The following is a 23,768-nucleotide window of genomic DNA, read 5'->3' on the forward strand; positions in this document are numbered from 1 at the left end:
CATGTTTGTTGTTTTTGTCTGTGCAGAGTTTCCTATGCCAAAGACTGAGTTGGTGCAGAAGTTCCATGTGCTGTACCTCGGTATGACATCAGTGTCTCGCCCCATAGGTAAAACTGAACCCGTACACACAGCCTGATAAACCTTTGTAAAAACATAGTGGTTTCTTTAGAGTATCATGGTTTATTGCAACACTTGAGAAGGCGAGTGAGGAGTTGAAGTGTCTGAGTTTGCCACTGTCGTGGATCAAGATCAAGGTCTAGGCTTTTGATGATTTCCTGGACTTGGCCATCAGAAATGTATCTCTTTGTGGTGAAAGCATCAAACTTGTGGAGATATTCACTTATTTTTTGGCAGTGATATTGATGGATTTTGGTTTTTGGACCACGAGACACTGGAGAGAAGATCTTATGCAACCATGTCTTTTCTGGATAGAGGTGTTTGGCAATGTTGATACCAGTGTGGGAGAACAAAGGTCCATGGCCCGTATCCATGAAGCAGCCTAAGGCTAAAAATAGCTCCTAATGATGTTATGCTAAGAAAAATCTTATAAGCAGAGAAGATGGCGGAAAATACAGAAAAAGGAGAGACATTCTCCGTATGTAGGATGACAGTGAATCAGTAACACGCTACCGGCTTGATCTACGTAATTATTTTATTTTCATTTACTGTCTTAATATATTTATGAATCGTTTAGGTTCTTGTTATCATATCAATCAATCAATTTTTTTATATAGCGCCAAATCACAACAAACAGTTGCCCCAAGGCGCTTTATATTGTAAGGCAAGGCCATACAATAATTATGTAAAACCCCAACGGTCAAAACGACCCCCTGTGAGCAAGCACTTGGCTACAGTGGGAAGGAAAAACTCCCTTTTAACAGGAAGAAACCTCCAGCAGAACCAGGCTCAGGGAGGGGCAGTCTTCTGCTGGGACTGGTTGGGGCTGAGGGAGAGAACCAGGAAAAAGACATGCTGTGGAGGGGAGCAGAGATCGATCACTAATGATTAAATGCAGAGTGGTGCATACAGAGCAAAAAGAGAAAGAAACAGTGCATCATGGGAACCCCCCAGCAGTCTACGCCTATAGCAGCATAACTAAGGGATGGTTCAGGGTCACCTGATCCAGCCCTAACTATAAGCTTTAGCAAAAAGGAAAGTTTTAAGCCTAATCTTAAAAGTAGAGAGGGTGTCTGTCTCCCTGATCTGAATTGGGAGCTGGTTCCACAGGAGAGGAGCCTGAAAGCTGAAGGCTCTGCCTCCCATTCTACTCTTACAAACCCTAGGAACTACAAGTAAGCCTGCAGTCTGAGAGCGAAGCGCTCTATTGGGGTGATATGGTACTACGAGGTCCCTAAGATAAGATGGGACCTGATTATTCAAAACCTTATAAGTAAGAAGAAGAATTTTAAATTCTATTCTAGAATTAACAGGAAGCCAATGAAGAGAGGCCAATATGGGTGAGATATGCTCTCTCCTTCTAGTCCCCGTCAGTACTCTAGCTGCAGCATTTTGAATTAACTGAAGGCTTTTTAGGGAACTTTTAGGACAACCTGATAATAATGAATTACAATAGTCCAGCCTAGAGGAAATAAATGCATGAATTAGTTTTTCAGCATCACTCTGAGACAAAGAGTATACATATACACACTGTTAATATTAACATCATTTATTATTATCATTATTATATTGGTATGATTAATATTGTTGTTTTCTTTTGTTATTACATCTATTTTGACATTTGATTTTAACTGGACCACAATGGAAATAAGTGTTTTCACTTTCTTGTGTCATGCATGTATTTTTAATGTATTTCATTTCATTTATTTGTTTATTTGACAGGGACAATGCAATCAGACACAGAACAAGCAGTGTTTGCAACTGATGTGATGCACAAAGAGTTTATAGCTACAGCTAATTCACAACTCTTGTCCCTGGTTATAATTATACTATGTACTCATAATGAACGTACGAAATAAACTCACACACACATGCTTTTAATATATAGATATTCTGCATGTGAATGACATTCGTTCAAACATTTTCAATCTGTGTAACAGTTCATTTAATTTTTCTGGGTTTCATCATCAGAACATTAAGTTATCCTCACGATTACACGTCTTAATGCAGTTCAACTGATTTCACTGTCCATTCATGACTAGGAGGCTGGAGCACATTTGTTTTTTATTTCTTCTCCCCTTTTGTTGACAACCAATCACAGCTCTTAGAGGACTGTGTCATACCTAGCAATGGGGTCAACCCCACCTCCTCACAAAGATAGGAGTTTCTGTCCCCTCCTTGCTCATACTTGCTCTCAGACACCTGCTGGCTCACTCTTAGGCTAAGATTCCTTGCAGGAAATTTTAGGCTAAGTTAGAAGCACTTTGAGGGGACTTTGAGTTGCTTCACAGATACAGACACAAGTCTTTTAGGTCTTTGTACTATATGGTTGAGAGACCTGGGCACTAACCAGTGAGCTAAGGTGATGACTGGATGTCTTTGGCACTGGGTGTCTTAGGAGGATCCTTGGGTACTTTTGGAATGACTTCATGCCTAGCAAAGAGACACTTCTCAGATTAGGAGTATCACTTGCATTGTGAGAGAACATCATGTATGGCATTTTGGCCATGTAGCACACGATGTAATTCAGCATGCAGGTGCCTCAATTTGGAGGACCCCAGCACCTAAAGAAGGACAAGGGGATGCCCACATGTCACACAACTACAACAGATAGATGATTACTTTCAGGAGGTGGAGATGAAGGTTGTGTGCCTCGGTGGTTGCCATCCAGGACCAAAGGCCATTCTGTAGTGTGGTGGAGGCAGTGAGCTGTGGGACCAGCACATGCTCCTAGACCTGACCTCTGTTCATGCACTGTGATTTTTTTTTTTTTTTAATCCGTAGGTATGGACATCATAAATGGGGCCATCGACACCCTCCTGTCCTCCACAGGCAAAGAAGACTGGACTCCTGTCATACTGAGTATTGCTGACACAACTGTGGCTGTCATCAAAGAAAAGGTGGGGGGTGGGCATTTATTCACTACAGTTTTTAAGCGTAACCAGTAACCGATAAATAATAGATGTGAATAAGTTTTCTGTGAGAGTTGGCTACACAACTAATTCTCCTTTTACTTATCTACCCAGGAAGAGGAGGAGGAGGCGTTGGTGGAGTGTCGTGTCCGCTTCTTATCCTTCATGGGTGTGGGGAGGGATGTGCACACATTTGCCTTCATCATGGACACGGGGAACCAGCACTTCCAGTGCCATGTGTTCTGGTGCGACCCCAATGCAGGCAGTGTGTCTGAGGCTGTCCAGGCAGCATGTGTGGTAATATATATTATTATATCTTTAAATATTAACTTCCCTGAAGTTTTTTCAGCCATGCTAATGCTCCCCAGAAGCATTTACTGAAAAAAAAGACTGAAAAAAGATCACACCCTCCAGTAATGTGGCTTCTGTGCTTTGTTTTAGTAAGCATGAACTTTGACCGGAAGATTTGACACGGTCACAGCGCATGCGTGTTGATAATGCTGATTTAGCTTATACTGTCTGTGCTAACACATGGCTGCAGTTATCATATATATGACACTCTTATCTGGGCCTGGGTCATGATGGCAGTAGATGAAGCAGCTCAGTCCCTAAACATCTTACTTCCCTATCCTCAGCCAAGACCTCGAACTCTTCCTGGGGCATCCCAAGGTGTTCTCAAACCTGTTGGGAAATCTAAAACATGTCTTATAAAAAAAAGCCGATTGAGGTGTAAAGTGATCTAAAAACAAATCTGTATAATTTGTAGCCATTTGTGAGACACTTGTCTGTAACAATACACTCCTTTTATGTACAGGAAGTGAAACGTAAGTATTACTTTATTTTCCGCCTAGTGGCAATTCCAGCTAGGTTAGCATGCAACTGCCATGTAAATAAGACTCTTAATCTCCTTTGCAAGAAAATAATATATTCAGGCAATGTAAGTTCATGAAATGACATCAGGCTTCAGCCCAGTTTGTCGTTCTGTTAAATATGATTAGTGGCACACTTACAAAATCAGTTGTTTCCAGTTTCTCCCATTTCAACAGACCAAGTTAATAAGGATGTTTTCAATCTGTAATGTAATACACAATTCCCTGAATGAATATTGTTGAAAATGAGAAGAAATCACAAAATGGTCTCAGGTATGTTGTTTGAACTGATTATTTACCAGATCGTTTATACATGTCAATCAAGAGCTCACAAAATGATCCTTTCACAGCTCTTTTGTCAATTTCATTATTTTAAAAGTCGAATGAATGAGACTGGTTAATTATTCCTTCAGGGTCACTACCCTGTCTGATTTGAGTTTTTTTAATTAGTCACTATTTCTGCTGGGGCTGGCCGGCTCTGAGAGCACCGCCAGATCTCAGAACTGCAGCAGAGTTGATCTTAATTAGTACCTGGCTTGGAGTCTGCTTGGGAACACCAGGAGCTGGGAGCATTCTCCATGTGGAACTGGAGCTGCATCAGGAAGGGCCTCTAGGAAAAACCTTTACCAAATTCCAATGGACTAACCCAAGCAATTGTGAGGTAGCCAAAACGAAAGAAACGTTTGTCACTTTTTCTAAAATGATTTTAAAAACGGTCAGTGTGATGTAGAATGACACTGGTTAACACGATTTTCTTGCATGGTGTTTTTCAGCGGACTTTGGGTAACTTTGGGGGTGCTGAATCAGAATCTGGTGTTAGTTTTTGCCAATCACATCACATTTTTGAGATATGAAAACATATTTTTTGTATCAAGCATTGAAGCAAAAGCTGCAGTCTCGCACACCTCTTCGGTGCCATAAACGATATTACATTCATGTTTTACGAACCTGGTTTAAAAACTGTTTTAATTTAATTTTAGCCTTTATTTAACTAGGTTAGTCACATTGAGATCGAGATCTCTTTTGCAAGGGAGACCTATACAGTTATAAAATTTCCTATTCACGTAACCTGCATGAAAAAATAAGGTAAGGTATATCTTCTATTATACATACAAATTCTAAGGTAGAACTCTACTAGTGTATACTAAAGTATATCTAAATATCTAAGAAAAAGAAGAGTAGCGCCACTTAGGTGCCTGGTTTTGAGAACCAGGCATGTCTTTTAAAGTGGGAGGAAACCAAAGCAAACCCATGCAAACACAGAGAGAATATGCAAACTCCACACAGAAAGGCCAAAGATGGGAATCACTTGGCAGCTGCTGGTCTGTCAAAGAGGGGAAGCTCATTGTCGGCTTACATCAGAAAATTTGTCAATTTATTTATATGTAAATTCAAATATGTAAATGGTCATAACAGTCCCAAGTTGCACGAGCATTTCATAATTTATATCTCTATTACACAAGTATTTTATGATGGCACAATTACCAAGTGGTTAGTGCGCTTGGTTTCAGTGTGGAAGGTTCATGGTTCAAACCCCACCCCTGCCACATTTCTCCATGTAATGTGGGGTTGTGTCAGTCAGGGCATCCGACAGAATCAACATGCAGGTCCACCTTGGATCTGCTGTGGTGACCCCGTGATAACAAGGGAGCAGTCGATGGGACTTACTTTTACAAGAGTATTATTAATGTTTTTAAACAAAAATATCAAAAATTTCAAGAAGCACATAGAACCTTTATTATTAAACATACATAACAGAGTCTGTTTCCTCACATTGTTCCATGCAAATGTTATTTTAAAGATTGGCCAGCAGATGTCGCCATATGTAACTATCAAAGCTGCAAAACGCTGAACCATTGCTTCATATTGATTCAGTGGTTCAAAACGCTTTGTTTTCTCCATCACTAATTTTCATGAATAAAATGCATCAGCAACCACTAATTATTACCACATATGCCCAGATAACCTTTAATCAGAATACTTTGATGTGTTGCAAACTGGGACGTTAATTAACGTGCAACGACTTTTAAACACTTACTGAAGAATGAAGCAGAGAGTAACGCACCGAGATCTTCTCACATAACGTCTAATCCAGTGTGCTTCTCTGTGCGCCTTTATAACAGACTGCTTTATAGCGCACGCAAAACACTTTGGCATAAATTTAAAAATGCATAAATACGCAAAAATGTGCAAACTAATTCTCACAATCATATAGCTGTCAATCAAAATGGGATACAGCCTTATGACTGATTATCCAATCATTGTGCAGCACTCCAGCGTCCAGGCCCACCCACAGCTCCATTCACCCCCAGAGACACTCGATGTCCAGGGGCGGGACAAAATCGTGGCTTTATCCAATGACTGTCGCATTTATTGGCAATGAAAAAAAACTTTCCAGGCAGCTCCATTGAAGTGAATGGACGCTCGGCTTCTACAGGAAAATGCACTGACCACAGACCGTATGAGGAAAAGATTTATGAGAAGTTAACAAAATAGACTCAATCGATTTGTGATAAGTAGCTGATTTTGAACAAACTCATCTTCAAGATGAACATGTTCTAATGCATTTGTAGTCAATGAAATGATAAACTGTACATATTTGACCCTTTAATTTTTCGACATTTTAGGGGAAGCTCAGCTTCCCTTGCAGTCTTAGAGAAACCGCCTCTGGTGGGAATCGATCCCATGACCTTTTTGTTGTGAGGCAACAGTGCTAACCGCTAATGCACCGTGCAAGCCATCTATGCCTTTGAAGTTGCATAGTTTGAAGTTTGAATGCACTTCGCGGAGTAACACCGCTCTGCTTCGCGTCGTGGTGTTTTAGACTCCACGTCGTGCATTCAAACCGTATAATGCACGGCTTTGAGTTGTTTAATCCGCTTATACCATGGTCCCACACAGTGAGCAAACACACAAATATTTATTTAAGTTAACAGAACTTGATAAAAAAATGCCTAAGTATTTGGGATTATTTTATACCAGTCTCAAGACATTTTGCCTCCGATGTGTTTACCGTGTCTGCGGGCTTGGTAAACGTCGCAGCGGGCCACTCATACCGCCCCCCTCTGCTTTGTGGAGTTGTGGCCAACTCTGGCACCGTGCCCCTGTCTGGTGTATGGAGCTGCGGCCAACTCTGGCAACAAGTCGAGAAACTACGCTCGCTGTTTTGATGCGGAGCGCTCCGGCAGCCCACAAGGATGGAAATGTTCTCTTCTTCTTTCCTGTCTTCAATCTTATCCAGTTCATCTGATGTTAAATCTTTATGCCGTTGCTTTTGCTGTTCTTCTCGTTTGCTCTCATCCTCTTTCCATGCCTCAAACGTTTTATTTTGATCAAAAATATTAAATTTCACTTGGAAATCCATGTTTTATCGCGTTTCTGTCATTCACCTGTCAAAACACAGCTGATCTGCACCAACTGATTTGCGTGTTGCTATGGTGATGACCAGAGCGGAGTGATTATAACAAGTGACTTAACTCGCTACGTGTGCGTATACATGAAAATAATGCACACCAGTTAGACATGGAATTCTCACGGACCATGGTATAAATATATATATATATATATATATACCAGTGTTATTGTCATAACAGTTGAAAACCCAAATGATCCAAACTTATTTGACGCTGTGTTTTTTTGTTGCTGTTGTTCCTCAGCTACGGTACCAGAAGTGTCTGGTGGCACGGCCTCCCTCCCAGCGTGCTGGCTCCTCCTCTTCACCCTCTTCAGACTCGGTGACCCGCAGGGTGACAACAAGTGTGAAACGTGGTGTCCAATCTCTTATAGACACTCTGAAACCCAAGAAACAGCCACAATCAGAACTCCCCCAACAATGACCAATACCAGTGACCATGCCCACCCAAAGCCCAGATGGCACGTTCACTATCGTCACAAAAAAACACCACCTAATCAACAGCAGCCATGATGTACATACAGGTTATCAAACACCACTGCAGATAAATGATCTTCAAGTAGCCCCGTTGATTCCAAAAAACTGAAAAGCAAAACATCATTCAAGAGGAGGAGGATCGGTAAAGCTGCAGCTTGTTTGAAGCTGCATACTGGTGTCTCTGGTTGAACTTTGATCCCTGAACACTACTGCATCTTAAATGGAACCCAGTTTTCAGCATCAGAGGCTTTTACATGGATTTCTGCTTGATGGATTATTTGAGCACCTACACCACAGAGAGCAAATAGGACTTCCCAGGATCAAATTATCAAATTTCCATAAAGTTATGGAATAACTCATTGATTTTCTCAATTTCCTTTCATGCACAGTCTCCTGTGAAAACATTCATCATCAGCACAGCCATTTGTCTGGTGAGATAACAAACGGTCTTTGCTGTGGTTTAAGTTTGAATGGGAAAATCATGTAAGACCTGTCGGCACCTTCGCTGGCCAGCAAACTGCTGGAAATGTTTTTCTTCCTTTGAAATGTGATGAAAAGATGCAGTTTAAAGAGGAACAGTGTGATTGTAATAATGAAATGTATATTAATAATTGTATGTACTAGGAGAGTACAGGACATGAGTCATAGAAGAGCTTTGGTTTTGCATGTTAAATTGATGGGATGTTACATATCGATAATTAAGGAAGATCTCAGAAGAATTGTGAACACGTGAAAATAGATGCTCAGCACAAATCAGCTCTACCTGACTGTGGCTGGATTTACACTGGCACTAAAGAGCTGACTGTCAAAGGTCCAACACAAAAGGTCCATGTCTAAATAAATGTATCTCTGTTCCACAGTTCAACAGATTATTACATTTTAAAACTTTGCATTAGTTAAAAGTTGTAAATTATTATGCAGTGTCCTTTAAAAATATTAATATATCCTTTTGGCTTTCATGGATTTTTATTTGTTTTTTAATGAGCAACAAAAATTCCACTGTTTGTAAAAACTCAGTCGGGGAAAATCTCAACATCATTTAATCAAAGAATAAAAAAAAAACAGAATTTCACAAATACATACATAATTTAGTATAACATAACTACGTAGTTCATCACTTTCAAAAATCAAGGAATAGCTCCAAGAACATCTCTAAGTCAGTGATTATTGCTTAGAGCTCCAGATTTTTTTTATATGACTTCATAAAATGTCAGATTATACTCATTGTACATCCATTATTTCCTTATTTTATGAGGTAGTAGCACCCGTGGGCATAATGACACTAAGGGCTATAGCAATTCAGCATTTGACCTTGACGTTCACCCAACTGATTGACCTCTGTCTGGCCTTGCCAGGGCAGTTCTGGTATACATTAATATGTGTGGCACATTTGGTTCAAATCAAGTTGGAATCTAATTGTTGTGAAAGTGTCGTGACACGGACCCACAACAGGGGGCGTTAATGAACGGACAATGGATAAGCCAAAAGTAACAATTTAATGTTGTGAATCGCACAACGACGTACAGACAATAACAATATGGTGACTGTCAATCATACACCAGGTGACGTGTGGGCAGGCTCGACGACAGAAGACGCCTGGCGAGAGAAGAGCCGGATCCCACACAGCTTCCACCACCAACGGAGCTGAAGAACACCGGAGCCGCCAAGCCCCGCACCCCAGGTGGCCGCTGTCTTCAGCAGTCAGACCCGGTACTGCTGGCAGAGAACAGAGACAGTCCTGATGAGTGTGAGTTCGCACACTCAGTAATCCCACAGTCAGTGTTTAGTTAGGAGGGAGCACCTCCACCTCCAATCACACACTCGTGCAGCTCCTGTTTAACCACTTATCTGGTTTGGGGTGTGAGGCGAAGCCGTCGCTGATCACACCAAACGCCAATCCCACAGACAAGGACACACCACAGGAAAACGGCTGCAAAGAAGTTCAGATAATTACTTTGTAAGTCAGCAGAGAAGTTACCTGAATGGTAGCTGATTTCTCGGCGGGGAGGTGGAGTTGCAGTCCGGCCTTTATGGTGGTGGTGATGAGTAGTGGATGAGTGACAGCTGGTACGGATGATGAGTGACAGCTGTCACTCCTGGTCGCTCCGACGCCCTCTCGTGCTTGAAGCCCGCACTTCAAGCAGGGCGCCATCTTGTGGTGGTGGGCCAGCAGTTCCTCCTCTTCAGCGGCCCACACAACACTAATTCCTTGACCTTTGCTCAAAATTAAATTTTTAAGGGAAATTTTGTGGCCAACCTTCGTTCACATACCAAGTTTGATAGAAATCAGCAAAAATACCTGGGAGAAGCAGGCCAGCAAATACACAGGAAGACATTTGCCAAATTGAACCTTGCCTAGCAATTCTACCACCCACCTCCATGTGTCACTTCATGAAAAGGGGTCACCATTACACAAGCCAACATTACTGATCAGTAAAAACAGAACAGCCCTATGTGCAGGAAAAAAAATATAAAATGATTGTCTCTATATATTGATTAAATAACTGATAACATAGAAGACATAATTATCTTGGAATTTTTCCTTTTTGAGTTTATTTCTGAAAAGCGGGACACCAAATCTCACCAAATTTGTGACACACTACTATTTTTTATTTTGGTAAAAATAAACAACAATCACTTCAACTAATTTATCTGAATTTACTTCTGATTTGATGGCCACACTGCAAAATACATGTGGCACATTTGGTTCAAATCAAGTTGGAACCTAATTCCTTGACCTTTGCTCAAAATTAAATTTTTAAGAGAAATTTTGTGGCCAACCTTCGTCCCCCCCCAAAGACCAGTGTCTTTATCACTCAGTACGGCTGCAGAGAGCGTGCCAAAAATGTGGTGTTGAATGTAACCCGTAGTGTCCCGTTCTGTTACATTTAAAACCTATGTTCCTAAACTGCTAATTTATTCAATAAATAAAACTCCAGTTGTGTTTGAAAGCATGAATTTGAAAGCCCAATCATTTTTCATGATGTTATCACCTCCCTCTGGAATGATAAAGCATAAAACCAGACTTGTATATGATCACAAATCAAGATTCAGACTTTGACTTCAGCAAATGTGATGCCCTCCTGATTATAGGAACATCTGGAAACCAACAGTCTGTGCTCTACTCAGACAGCACAAATAAATAAATCTGTGCCATAAATCTCCCACTGTAAATCCAGCCAGTCCACGCCCACTCACAACAAATACACACACACATATACTGTAATGGTTTGCTGCCACTGCTATCAAAACATGTACACACTGCTCATATGTCCAAGGTCCACCACTGTGCACTCCACAGCAGCACTGTGAATGCAGAGCTAAAGGAACGCCATATGAGCACAAAGTATACAAGAAAGATTCTGTCATTTCGTTTCTGTTCTTCACTCGTCTACAGCGTGTAAATGTACTCTGTTTGTGACAATAAATGCATTAAAAGAAAAAGCAGGAGCTTCTTGAATGTGACACTTAATTTTCTCCAGCGGTACCATTTATCACATTACCGTTACAGCGTATAATAGCTATTCATCATAATTCCAAATTTAAATTGCTTTTGTTACTGCCAAATATATACAGTGTATGCAGTTAGGTTGTAGACCTCACAAACATTTATGTGGCTCTGACTTTTTTTCTTTTTTTTTTCCCCAGAAAAGCCTCGTGGAGCGAGTGAGAGGAGGATGCTGAGCTGCCATCCTCCACTTGTACTGTAGCTGCTGCTGGTTGTGAATCCATTTTGCCTCTGTGGAGATTGGAATTTGTTGGGGAAGTCATTGGAAAATCATATCAATCATGCTGGGCTTCAACAACTCCCAATGTCCCCAAAGGGAATGGACATTTTTGGTGACTGTGTTGAATACAGATTTGGATAAGAAGTGTTTTTTTGATGCAGTGTTTTGGCTTTTCCTGAAAAGACGAACCAGTATATGTTGTCGGAGGTACTGTAAAAGGATAAAAGGGGGTAACTGCTTCACTCCTTCCTGTCTCCTCCAGTTGAATGGAGTTATTTTAGGTGTATTTGTTACAGTGTCCAAAGAAACAGATCTGGAAAATGTTTGGAGTTGTCCTTTGATTCATGCAACACAGCAGGAGGTTGTCCATTGTCTGACGAAACTCTCTTACTGGGAAAAATACTATTCTACTGTGCAGGGGGCAGGGCATGATGCAAAATGTACGCTGCGGAAATCCCTCTTACTTCCTTTGAAATGTCAAATTCAGTGTCAGCCTTAACTGACAGAGGTTCCAGAGTTCCATTCCCTCTCCAGTGAAGATTGGATTAGATTAGATAGAATTTTAATGATCCTTTGGGAAGACTCCCTCAGGGAAATTGACCAGGCTTGTCCGGGTGCAGAAATCGGCCAGGAGGGCCGGGTCCAGGATGAAGCTCCTCTTCACCCAGGAGCGTTCTTCGGGTCCATATCCTTCCCAGTCCACCAAATACTGGAACCCCCGGCCCTTTCAACGAACGTCCAGGAGTCGGCGCACAGTCCAAGCCGGCTCCCCGTCGATGGTCCGGGAAGGCGGCGGCGCCGGTCCAGGGGCACAGAGGGGAGAGGTGTGGCAGGGTTTGAGTCTGGAGACGTGGAATACTGGATGTATCCGCAGTGAAGCTGAAGCTGCCAGCTTCACTGCGGCTGGACTGAGGACCTTCACGATGGTGAAGGGTCCTATAAATCTGTCCTTAAGCTTCTGGGATTCCGTTTGTAGAGGTATGTCCTTTGTGGATAACCAGACCGCCTGCCCGGGCTGGTATGCAGGGGCCGGGAAATGCCGGCGGTCTGCATGGGCCTTAGCCCTCGTCCGGGCTCTGAGCAGGGCAGAGCGGGCGGTACGCCACACCCGACGGCACTTCCTCAGATGGGCCTGGACCGAGGGCACCCCGACCTCTCCCTCCACTAGCAGAAACAATGGGGGCTGGTACCCCGAAACACACCTCAAACGGGGAGAGGCCGGTGGCAGATGAAACTTGGCTATTATGAGCGTACTCGATCCAGGCCAGATGGTTACTCCAGGCTGTCGGGTGCGTGGAGGTCATGCAGCGGAGGGCCTGCTCCAGTTCCTGGTTCGTCCGCTCTGCCTGCCCGTTCGTCTGGGGATGGTACCCAGACGAGAGACTGACGGTGGCCCCCAGTTCCCTGCAGAAACTCCTCCAGACCTGGGAAGAGAACTGAGGACCACGATCCGAGACAATATCCGATGGAATCCCATGCAGACGCACGACATGGTGGACCAGGAGGTCTGCAGTCTCCTGGGCCGTCGGGAGCTTCGGGAGGGCCACGAAGTGGGCCGCCTTGGAGAACCGGTCCACTATCGTGAGGATGGTAGTCATGCCCTGGGATGGCGGGAGGCCCGTGACAAAGTCCAGGCCGATGTGAGACCAGGGGCGATGAGGCATGGGCAGAGGCTGGAGGAGGCCTTGGGCCTTGTGGTGGTCGGCTTTGCCCCTGGCACAGGTGGTGCAGGCCTGGACATACTCCCGGACGTCGGCTTCCATAGACGCCCACCAGAACCGCTGCCGGACCACTGCCACGGTCCTTCGCACCCCTGGATGACAGGAGAGCTTGGAACCGTGACAGAAGTCAAGGACCGCAGCCCTGGCCTCTGGTGGGACGTACAGTTTGTTCTTCGGACCTGTCCCCGGGTCCGGACTCCGTGTCAGGGCCTCCCAGACGGTCTTCTCCACGTCTCAGGTAAGGGTGGCCACGACAGTGGACTCGGGGATGATGGTTTCAGGGGGGTCTGACAGCTCGGTCTTGACCTCCTCTTCATGCACCCGGGACAGGGCGTCAGATCGTTGGTTTTTTTGTCCCGGGGCGGTAGGTGATCCGGAAGTCAAAATGCCCGAAGAACAGCGACCAGCGGGCTTGCCTGGGGTTCAGACGCCTGGCGGTCCGAATGTACTCCAGGTTCCGATGGTCCGTGAAAACCGTAAATGGTACCGATGCTCCCTCCAACAGATGTCTCCACTCCTCAAGAGCCTCCTTCACCGCAAGAAGTTCCCGATTGCTGACGTCATAGTTCCTTTCAGCCGGGGTCAACCTGCGGGAAAAGTAGGCACATGGATGGAGAACCTTGTCGGACTCCCCACTCTGGGATAGCACGGCTCCTTTCCCTGAGTCAGAGGCGTCCACTTCAACTACGAACTGGCGATTAGGATCGGGCTGCACCAGAACTGGTGCAGTCGAGAACCGGCGTTTCAACTCCCTAAATGCGGCTTCGCACCGATCCGACCAGGTGAAGGGGACTTTTGTGGAGGTCAGGGCTGTCAGGGGGCTAACTACCTGACTGTAGCCCTTGATGAACCTCCGGTAGAAATTTGCAAAACCGAGGAACTGTTGTAGTTTCCTACGGTTTGTTGGTTGGGTCCAATCTCTCACCGCCGCAACCTTGGCCGGATCAGGGGCGACGGAGTTGGAGGAGATTATGAACCCCAGGAAGGACAAAGAAGTGCGGTGGAACTCGCACTTCTCGCCCTTCACAAACAGCCGGTTCTCCAACAACCGCTGTAGGACCTGACGTACATGCTTGACATGGGTCTCAGGATCCGGAGAAAAGATGAGTATATCGTCTAGATATACGAAGACAAACCGATGCAGGAAGTCCCACAAGACGTCATTAACCAACGCTTGGAACGTCGCGGGCGCATTGGTGAGGCCAAACGGCATGACCAGGTACTCAAAGTGACCTAACGGGGTGTTAAATGCTGTCTTCCACTCGTCTCCCTCCCGGATCCGAACCAGGTGATAAGCATTCCTAAGATCCAATTTCATGAATATTTGGGCTCCATGCAGGGGCGTGAACACTGAATCCAACAGGGGTAACGGGTATCGGTTGCGAACCGTGATCTCGTTCAGCCCTCTGTAATCAATGCATGGACGGAGTCCGCCGTCCTTCTTGCCCACGAAAAGGAAACCAGCACCCATCGGGGAGGTGGAGTTCCGGATCAACCCGGCAGCTAACAAGTCCCGGATGTAGGTCTCCATTGATTCGCGTTCCGGACGTGAGAGGTTGTACAGCCTGCTGGACGGGTATCAAATCAATGACACAATCGTACGGATGGTGTGGGGGCAGTGTGAGTGCCAGATCCTTGCTGAAGACGTCAGCAAGGTCATGGTACTCGGCTGGCACCGCCGCCAGATTGGGGGGCACTAAAACCTCCTCCTTAGCTGTCACACCGGGTGGAACCGAGGATCCTAAACACTCCCGGTGGCAGGTTTCGCTCCACTGAACCACAACCCCAGACGGCCAGTCAATCCGGGGATTGTGTTTCAACACCCATGGAAAACCCAAAATCACTCAGGAGGTAGAAGGTGTTACATAAAACACAATCTCCTCCCTGTGATTCCCAGACACCACCAATGTCACTGGCTGTGTCTGGTGTGTGATTAGTGGAAGAAGGGTGCCATCTAGTGCCCGCACCGACAATGGTGACGGTAAGGCCACTAGAGGGAGCCCAACCTCCTTTGCCCATCTGCTATCCAGCAGATTCCCGTCCGACCCCGTGTCCACCAGTGCTGGGGCGTGAAGGGATAGATCCCCGCTCAGGATCGTGACTGGGATTCGTGCAGATCTTCGGGGTTTCCCGGCGTGGGTGTTGTGACCCACCCTTAGCCCAGTCTCTAAGGACGAGTGCTGCTGTTTTGACCGTTTGGGGCATTCTCTCTGTGTGTGCTCGGTTGAGCTGCAGAGAAAACACTCTCCACGGATCAGTCAAGGTCCATCAATTGTAAAAGGCCAAAGGGACACCCAAGTCTCACCTGGCTGCAGTAGATAGAAAGTTACTTTTAAGAAGTGGGGATGCACCAGTTGTTTGCCAGGGGATGTTACCATCCAGGACCCAGGGTGGTTCAATAGTACAGTCAATACGGCAACAATGTTAATGTTCCCAGATGTGACCATAACTCTCTCATAAAATCCTGCACTCCATGGTTTTCTTAAAATGAATTTCAGACTCATACCCAGTGGCAAAACCTAGTACATTAGATGTAATTTTGCACAATAGTTTAAGTTTGCTTTGTCCTATATGATCTGGATGGATGAGCAAAATGAACATTTCCAGAATCCCTACAGGACCTGCTTGTTGACGTCTCATGTGGGAGTGGATGTACCTCAAGCCATTCGAAAAAACATTTCTGAGGATTCTGCATTATTCATTCTTCCCACAGTGTGGCTACTTTAGCCGGCATCCACAAGATGTAGGTTGTATCAAAACAGCAAAGGACAAAAAGTGGAGAAAAACATAATGGAAATTCTCAGCTAAATTTACTGTAAATCATGTGATCCAAGGACGGAAAGGTTCAGAGTCCAACCTGTCCTCCTTCTGAATGATCTCATTAACCAATAATCCATCAAAACTCTTAAAATTAAAAATAGTGTGGGTTTGTTACCTCCGCCAAGGAGGTTATGTTTTCGGTCACGTTTGTTTGTCTGTCTGTTTGTCAGCAGGATAACTCATATCATCTGACCTTCGGCCATGTGTCTCAGACACTCGAGTGAAGAGAGGGGCAGAGCTGTCAACCGATCACCACCTGGTGATCTGACCTCTAATTTCCTGCTTTTAAACTCAGATAAAACTGAAGTTATTGTACTTGGCCCCACAAATCTTAGAAACATGGTGTCTAACCAGATCCTTACTGTGGATGGCATTACCCTGACCTCTAGTAATACTGTGAGAAATCTTGGAGTCATTTTTGATCAGGATATGTCATTCAAAGCGCATATTAAACAAATATGTAGGACTGCTTTTTTGCATTTACGCAATATCTCTAAAATCAGAAAGGTCTTGTCTCAGAGTGATGCTGAAAAACTAATTCATGCATTTATTTCCTCTAGGCTGGACTATTGTAATTCATTATTATCAGGTTGTCCTAAAAGTTCCCTAAAAAGCCTTCAGTTAATTCAAAATGCAGCAGCTAGAGTACTGACGGGGACTAGAAGGAGAGAGCATATCTCACCCATATTGGCCTCTCTTCATTGGCTTCCTGTTAATTCTAGAATAGAATTTAAAATTCTTCTTCTTACTTATAAGGTTTTGAATAATCAGGTCCCATCTTATCTTAGGGACCTCGTAGTACCATATCACCCCAATAGAGCGCTTCGCTCTCAGACTGCAGGCTTACTTGTAGTTCCTAGGGTTTGTAAGAGTAGAATGGGAGGCAGAGCCTTCAGCTTTCAGGCTCCTCTCCTGTGGAACCAGCTCCCAATTCAGATCAGGGAGACAGACACCCTCTCTACTTTTAAGATTAGGCTTAAAACTTTCCTTTTTGCTAAAGCTTATAGTTAGGGCTGGATCAGGTGACCCTGAACCATCCCTTAGTTATGCTGCTATAGACGTAGACTGCTGGGGGGTTCCCATGATGCACTGTTTCTTTCTTTTTTTGCTCTGTATGCACCACTCTGCATTTAATCATTAGTGATCGATCTCTGCTCCCCTCCACAGCATGTCTTTTTCCTGGTTCTCTCCCTCAGCCCCAACCAGTCCCAGCAGAAGACTGCCCCTCCCTGAGCCTGGTTCTGCTGGAGGTTTCTTCCTGTTAAAAGGGAGTTTTTCCTTCCCACTGTAGCCAAGTGCTTGCTCACAGGGGGTCGTTTTGACCGTTGGGGTTTTACATAATTATTGCATGGCCTTGCCTTACAATATAAAGCGCCTTGGGGCAACTGTTTGTTGTGATTTGGCGCTATATAAAAAAAATTGATTGATTGATTGATTGATTGATTGATTGATTGATTGATTGATTGATTGATTGATTGATTGATTGATTGACTGATTGATTGATTGATTGATTGGTGGTGAGTTGGATCCACTGGGATGGGAGGAAGCTGGTCAGACCTGGCAGGCCCAAACGTATCGTGACGGTTTGTTGGGAACGACTGGCGGAACCCTCTGTCAGCGAGGTCTTCAACTCCCACCTCTGGGAGAGCTTTTCCCAGATCCCGGGGGAGGTTGGAGACATGGACTCCCGAGTGGACCATGTTCTCCACCTCCATTGTTGATGCGGCCGCTCGTAGCTGTGGTCACAAGGTCTCTGGTGCCTGTCGCGGTGGCAATCCCTGAACCCGGTGGTGGACGCCGGAAGTAAGGGATGCCGTCAAGCTGAAGAAGGAGTCCTACTTACCTTTGTTAGTAGGTGGAACCCCGGAGGCAGCTGACAGGTACCGGCAGGCCAAGCGTGCCGCAGCCCGTGCGGTCGCAGAGGCAAAAACTCGGGTATGGGAGGAGTTCGGGGAGGCCATGGAGGAGGACTATCGGTCAGCCTCGAAGAGATTCTGGCAAACCGTCCGACGCCTCAGGAGGCAGAAGCAGCTCTCCACCAGCACTGTTTACGGTGCGGGTGGGGAGCTGTTGACCCTGACTGGGGATGTTGTCAGGTGGTGGAAGGAATACTTCGAGGATCTCCTCAATCCCATCGTCAGGTCTTCCGAAGAGGAAGCAGAGACTGGGGACTCAGAGGCGGACTCATCCATTACCCTGGCCGAAGTCACCGAGGTGGTTAGAAAGCTCCTCGGTGGCAAGGCTCCTGGGGTGGATGAAATCCGTCCTGAGTACCTTAAGTCTCTGGATGTTGTGGGACTGTCTTGGCTGACACGCCTCTGCAACATCGCGTGGTGATCGGGGACAGTGCCTCTGGATTGGCAGACTGGGGTGGTGGTTCCTCCGTTTAAGAAGGGGGACCGGAGGGTTTGTTCCAACTATAGGGGGATTCTGATCCTCACCTATGGTCACGAGATTTGGCTCAAAAAGAACGAGATCGCGAGTACAAGCGGCCGAGATGAGTTTCCGCCACAGGGTAGCTGGGCGCTCACTTAGAGATAGGGTGAGGAGCTCGGTCACTCTGGAGGAGCTTGGAGTCAAGCCGCTGCTCCTCCATGTCGAAAGGAATCAGTTGAGGTGGCTCAGGCATCTTTTCCGGATGCCTTGCTGGAGAGGTGTTCCGGGCACGTCCCATTGGGAGGAGGCCCCAGGGAAGACCCAGGACATGCTGGAGGGACTACATCTCTCGGCTGGCTTGGGAATACCTTGGGGTTCCCCCGGAGGAGCTGGGGGAGGTGTGTGTGGATCGGGAGGTCTGGGCGGCTTTGCTTGAGCTGCTGCCCCCGCGAACCGACTCCGGATAAAGCGGAAGAAAATGGATGGATGGCTGGATGGATACATCCTGATCCTTGATAAAAGGATTCTGAAGACTGAGCCTTGATCTTGATCACTGATCTTTACTCCTGGTTTTTGCAATCAATTTTGAACCCCATCACTTGTCTTTGATCTGGACATTTGGTCTTTATTCCTCATTTTTGTTCTTATTACTGAGCTTCAATCCTGACTAATGAACTTACTTCTTGATTGTCAGTTTCTTTGATACTATGAGAAGGATAGACGGAATCAGTATCAAACACAGGCATTATGAAGCTTCCTATGGACCCTTTTCGATATTAAGTACATGAAATAAAGTTGCTCTTTTGATTGATTTGGAGCATCACCGTTCTCCAGATGTGAAAGGATTTTTCATCATTTTATGCACTTTCACTAAATTTGAGGGTATACGCAAAGGCTTTTCCAACGCCGAGTCGGCAGGACAGAGACTTGGCGGTCACAGTGAGAAGGTCGCAGGATCGATTCCGACCAGGTCCTTTCTAAAGTGAATCTTTCGTGGGTCCCATCTGGATTCATCCCAACTCCAAAGACATGCAGGTTAGATGAACTGGTAAGTCTAAATTGGCCATAGGTGTGCATGTGAGTGTGAATGTGTTTGTCTGTCTATATGTGTCAGCCCTATGATAGACTGGCAGCCTGTCCAGGTGTACTCTGCCTGTCGTACAATGGCCCCACCCCACCATCACCACAAACTGGAATAAAAGCGGGTGAGCTGTCCAGGAAATTTCCAGAGTAAAAATTAAAGGATCCATAGTCTATTGTACTCCATAGGTCATTTTGTCAAAGCAGGTGAGAAAAAACACCGTCCTTGCTGCCGGCTTCAGGGTCACCTGCTGTCTGTTCAGCAGCCTGCACAGCAGCCTACTGCTCCCCTGAATGACTAAATTATTCACAAGAACAGGGCACACCACAGGGACACTCCGCCTGTGTGAAATTCTGTGTGTACTTTGTTTTTAAGTTGTCACTTCTGCTTTAATTCATATGCATATGTTCGTGCAAGCTGTCCACAATTCTGTTTGTTCATGCACTGTGTACAGACCGAACTTGGACACGTACATGTATGCTTCACCTGTGTTAACTCACAACATGTACACAAGTGCATAAGCCTTTGAAGCTCTGCTGTAATGCAGTCATTGCAGGATGACCTGAACTTCATTGATGCTAACTCGTACAGACAGGGGGCGCTGAATTATTCAATATGCACTTTCCTTTGCCTCTGTTTTTCCCTACCACATCTTCTCCATCTCCACTAATCAACTATGCCATACTGTGTAAACCTCAAATTTCCATATACCTTCAATGAAACTTTCTAAACGATGCTTAAGAGCTGAACCTAATGAAGCTTAGTAGTTACGTGCCTCATAGCAAGAAGGTTTCAGGTTTGCCTCCAACTTGGTTCTTTATGTGTGGAATTTGCATGTTCTCCCCATGTTTGCATGGGTTCCCATACCTGCTAACATTTGAATTTACTAATGTGGGATACCCTCTAGAGGTGGGCGATACCGGGAATTTTGGTATTGATCCGATACCAAGTAAATACAGGCCCAGTATTCCCGATATTGATACCGATACCTTTTCATATTTAAGCTTCATAGATCCAAAGGATCCAAAAGACCTAGGATAGAATATTGTCAAACATTGTACGTGACAACAAAATGCTTTATTTCACGATCAACATTTTTGTTTAAAAAAATATCACTCAACACAACTTAAAACAAAATCTCCTGAGGTAGAGGGCTGACAAACCACAATACAAGGGTGCGCTGCTCCATGTTGTGTGAAACAGCGCAATGCTGCTCTTACAGATAGAAAGTAGACTTTGATTATTTTTTAGATTTATTTATTTATTTATTTAGACTTTGATTGTCTTTTGGGCCTCTCATCAATGAGGATCGTTCAATATCAATACCAGCATTGGTATCGATATTATTGATATTAGGACTGATCCGCCCACCTCTAATACCCACTAGGGCTGCCACGATAAGTCAACTAGTCACCATTACGTCAGCTATCAATGTAGTCGGTGACTAATTTAATAATCAATGTCATGGTTTATTTTTTAAAGCTTTGCTTTTCTCTCAAAACTGCTGCTGTACCTTCCGCTGCCTTTCTGTCCTTGACACATATACGCAGTAGTGGTAATCCGGGTTAGCCGTGATGTCACCGGAAACGTTATGACCAAGCAATATCATGACTAGCCGGCAACGAAAAAAGTTTGGGAGCATTTTAACCAAATTAACGAGAAAAACGTGCAATGCCAAATCTGCAAGGCAAAACTTTCCTTCAGCGGCAGTACAACGGTGATGCAGGAGCATCTGAGCAGAAAGCACGTTGTGGCTGATTCTGACAAAGCGAGTGTCATCTCGGGAAGCTAACTGGCTAGTTAGCCGCTAACATTACCATCTATAGTGAGCTACTAACTTAGCTGTAAACGTTAACATTAACAATGACAATTTCATTAGCCTTAGCACAAAGGTATGTTTACTGTAACATTATAACAGCAATGTCATGTTTGAATAGGAAATGTGATAATGCTAATGTCTTATAACACTATGTTACAGTGTTAAAAAAATTACATTCCTAAAAGTTGAATGAATGATCAACTTAATTGTCTTTATTTCTTGTTAGCACATACCTTAAACACTTCAAGCTTGAAGCAAATGATGGTTATATAAGAGCAGCTGCATGCTGGTACGTTAAGTTGCAATTTACACGTGATCCAATTAGTCGACCAATCACAAAAAAAATCAGTGACTAGTCGATTATCAAAATAATCGTTTGTGGCAGCCCTAATACTCATGCGTAGCTGAGAGTGCCAAGGGCGTGAAGCGCAACTAGGGGGGTCCGGGGAAATGCCCAGACCCACACAAATGCGGGACTAATGGGTGTCCCACACACACAGGATACACGGCTAAATACCGGGACTATCCCGCCCATTGTGGGATGGCTGGTCGCATTGGGGTTCCCTCCAGGTGCACCGGATTCTTCCAACTTCCACAGGCATGCAAATTAGGTGAATTGGTGACTTAATAGTCTGTAGGTGGGAGTGGGACTGTGAATGTGTTTGTCTGTCTATATGCGTGGACCCTGTGGTAGACTGACGTCCTGTCCAGGGTGTACCCATCCTGACCCCTAACTGCCATAAACAGGTTAAAAAACAATGGATGGACGAAACCTAATACATTTTTATAGATAAATCCAAAATAATAATGACCATTTTGGTTTGGCAACTGGAGTGGAACAAAATAATGTGAGAATAGTCAAAAGCAGTGAAGCAGGTCTACATAACAAACGCTCATTAAAAATCTGTCCGTCAGCCTTTGAAGGCCTTAAGAGGACAATCAAGCTGCAGTTGCTCTTTAAAAGTAGCCCAGAGACACATCAAGTGACTGTCCTTATTCACGTAAAGAAGACACATAAATAACTTTACCCAACACCACTATGACATAGAAGACAGGCAACATTCAAACGCTTATATAATTGCTATTTTTATGGCGCTTTTCAGAGTGCCACAATAACTTTTGATTAGGTGAGTTTATTGGACGTAGGGAGAAAAATCCTGTTTGAGGCGGTGCAGCAGCAGTTTGATTATCTTTTCATTCCTATCTGTGGACGTATAAAAAATGATGAATGTTCTGAGAGTAACAGACACCACAGCGCAAGAAGGCTCCATCACACCCACTGGGGGTAAAATGTCTTAATAACCACTCTGGAATCATAAGTATGAGACAGGATTTGACAGTGTGAGAGAGGGTGTAATAAGTGCCGCATCTGCCATCGAATTCTATTGAAACTGTCCGGTAAAAGTGGGCACAGCTGTGGTTGCTGAATAAAGCTCACAGTCACAGTCACACTTCCAACAAAGGACTGGTTGTCTCACTCTGGAAACAGGTGTTTCAAAAGAAATGGAAAAAAATAATGGGAACGGACATCATTACTCAGTGAACAAGCCAGCAGTCAGTAGCTCAGGCCACTACATTGTTTAAGGAATTGAATGAAGTTGCACAATGTCAACAAAGGAATATGTTTATTGTTTACACTACACTTCATTTTAATACAATAATTAAGTTAATGTAACTCAAACTTTGAAAAAGTTATAGTCACTCATTTCCATTAATTAAACTAACTCAAAATTGAATTGTTGTCAAAACAACTCAGTTCCTTTAAGTGTATTTAAAGTTTTTGGGGCATTTTAAGTATTGGTGATGTATTTCAAGTGCATTCCAGTCACTCATTTTAACTAACTTTATGTAATGGAGGCCAGCAAGTGTCGCTGTGCTGTGCAGCAGTGTTGTATAGTAACAAAGTAAAAATACTTCACTACTGTACTTAAGTACGTTTTGGGAGACTTTGTACTTTACTTGAGTTTTTTAAATTCGGCTTACTTTCACTTTTATTTCACTACATTTCTGCCCTTAATTGCATACTTCTACTCCGATACATTTTCTATGCACCATGCCATTACTCATTACAAAAAAAACCCAAACAAACACACACACACACACACATGAAAAAAGTCATGTTTTCACCCAGAGACACCACTGATTACTAGTGACTGCAACGAAGTCAGGCCAACTTGTCATGAGGCATGACCGGTAAGCTTTTTTGCAGTTGTGCACTTGCGCACTTGTTCGTCAGGAAAATGATCATTTCCTTACATTGATTACAGACCTGCAGTGGGTCTGTAATCAAGTTTTCTGCAGCGCAGCTTTGCTTTGAACCTTGAACCAATCAAAGCAGTGATTTGCAGATCGAAGCAGTGCTTCGATCTATGTTTCGTGGATTCATTGTTTTATTTCGCTTTATCCTAATTTGTCCCTGCTAAAACCCTGAAGAGC

General features: G+C 44.4%; 1 protein-coding gene and 1 long non-coding RNA gene across 6 annotated transcripts in view; one reads left to right on the forward strand and one right to left on the reverse strand.

Moving 5' to 3' along the window:
- Positions 1–8,513, forward strand: part of LOC117519877 (amyloid-beta A4 precursor protein-binding family B member 2) — a 123,867-nt gene extending 115,354 nt beyond the window's left edge. For all 5 annotated transcript variants that reach the window (XM_034181145.1, XM_034181144.1, XM_034181146.1 and 2 more), the window contains 4 exons: positions 27–107; positions 2,902–3,017; positions 3,144–3,326; positions 7,555–8,513. In XM_034181145.1, coding sequence (XP_034037036.1) covers positions 27–107; positions 2,902–3,017; positions 3,144–3,326; positions 7,555–7,734 — 560 coding nt within the window. In that variant the 3' untranslated portion in view covers positions 7,735–8,513. The remainder of the gene's footprint in view (positions 1–26; positions 108–2,901; positions 3,018–3,143; positions 3,327–7,554) is intronic.
- A 467-nt stretch (positions 8,514–8,980) lies between these two features.
- Positions 8,981–10,904, reverse strand: LOC117519879. Its single transcript, XR_004563469.1, has 2 exons — positions 9,988–10,904; positions 8,981–9,199 (listed from the first exon to the last, which is right to left on the reverse strand). It is a non-coding gene; the product is annotated as an uncharacterized LOC117519879 (long non-coding RNA).
- Positions 10,905–23,768: the final 12,864 nt, after the last annotated feature.

This window comes from Thalassophryne amazonica, chromosome 11, assembly GCF_902500255.1.
Source record: "Thalassophryne amazonica chromosome 11, fThaAma1.1, whole genome shotgun sequence".
NCBI classification, from domain to species: Eukaryota; Metazoa; Chordata; class Actinopteri; order Batrachoidiformes; family Batrachoididae; genus Thalassophryne; species Thalassophryne amazonica.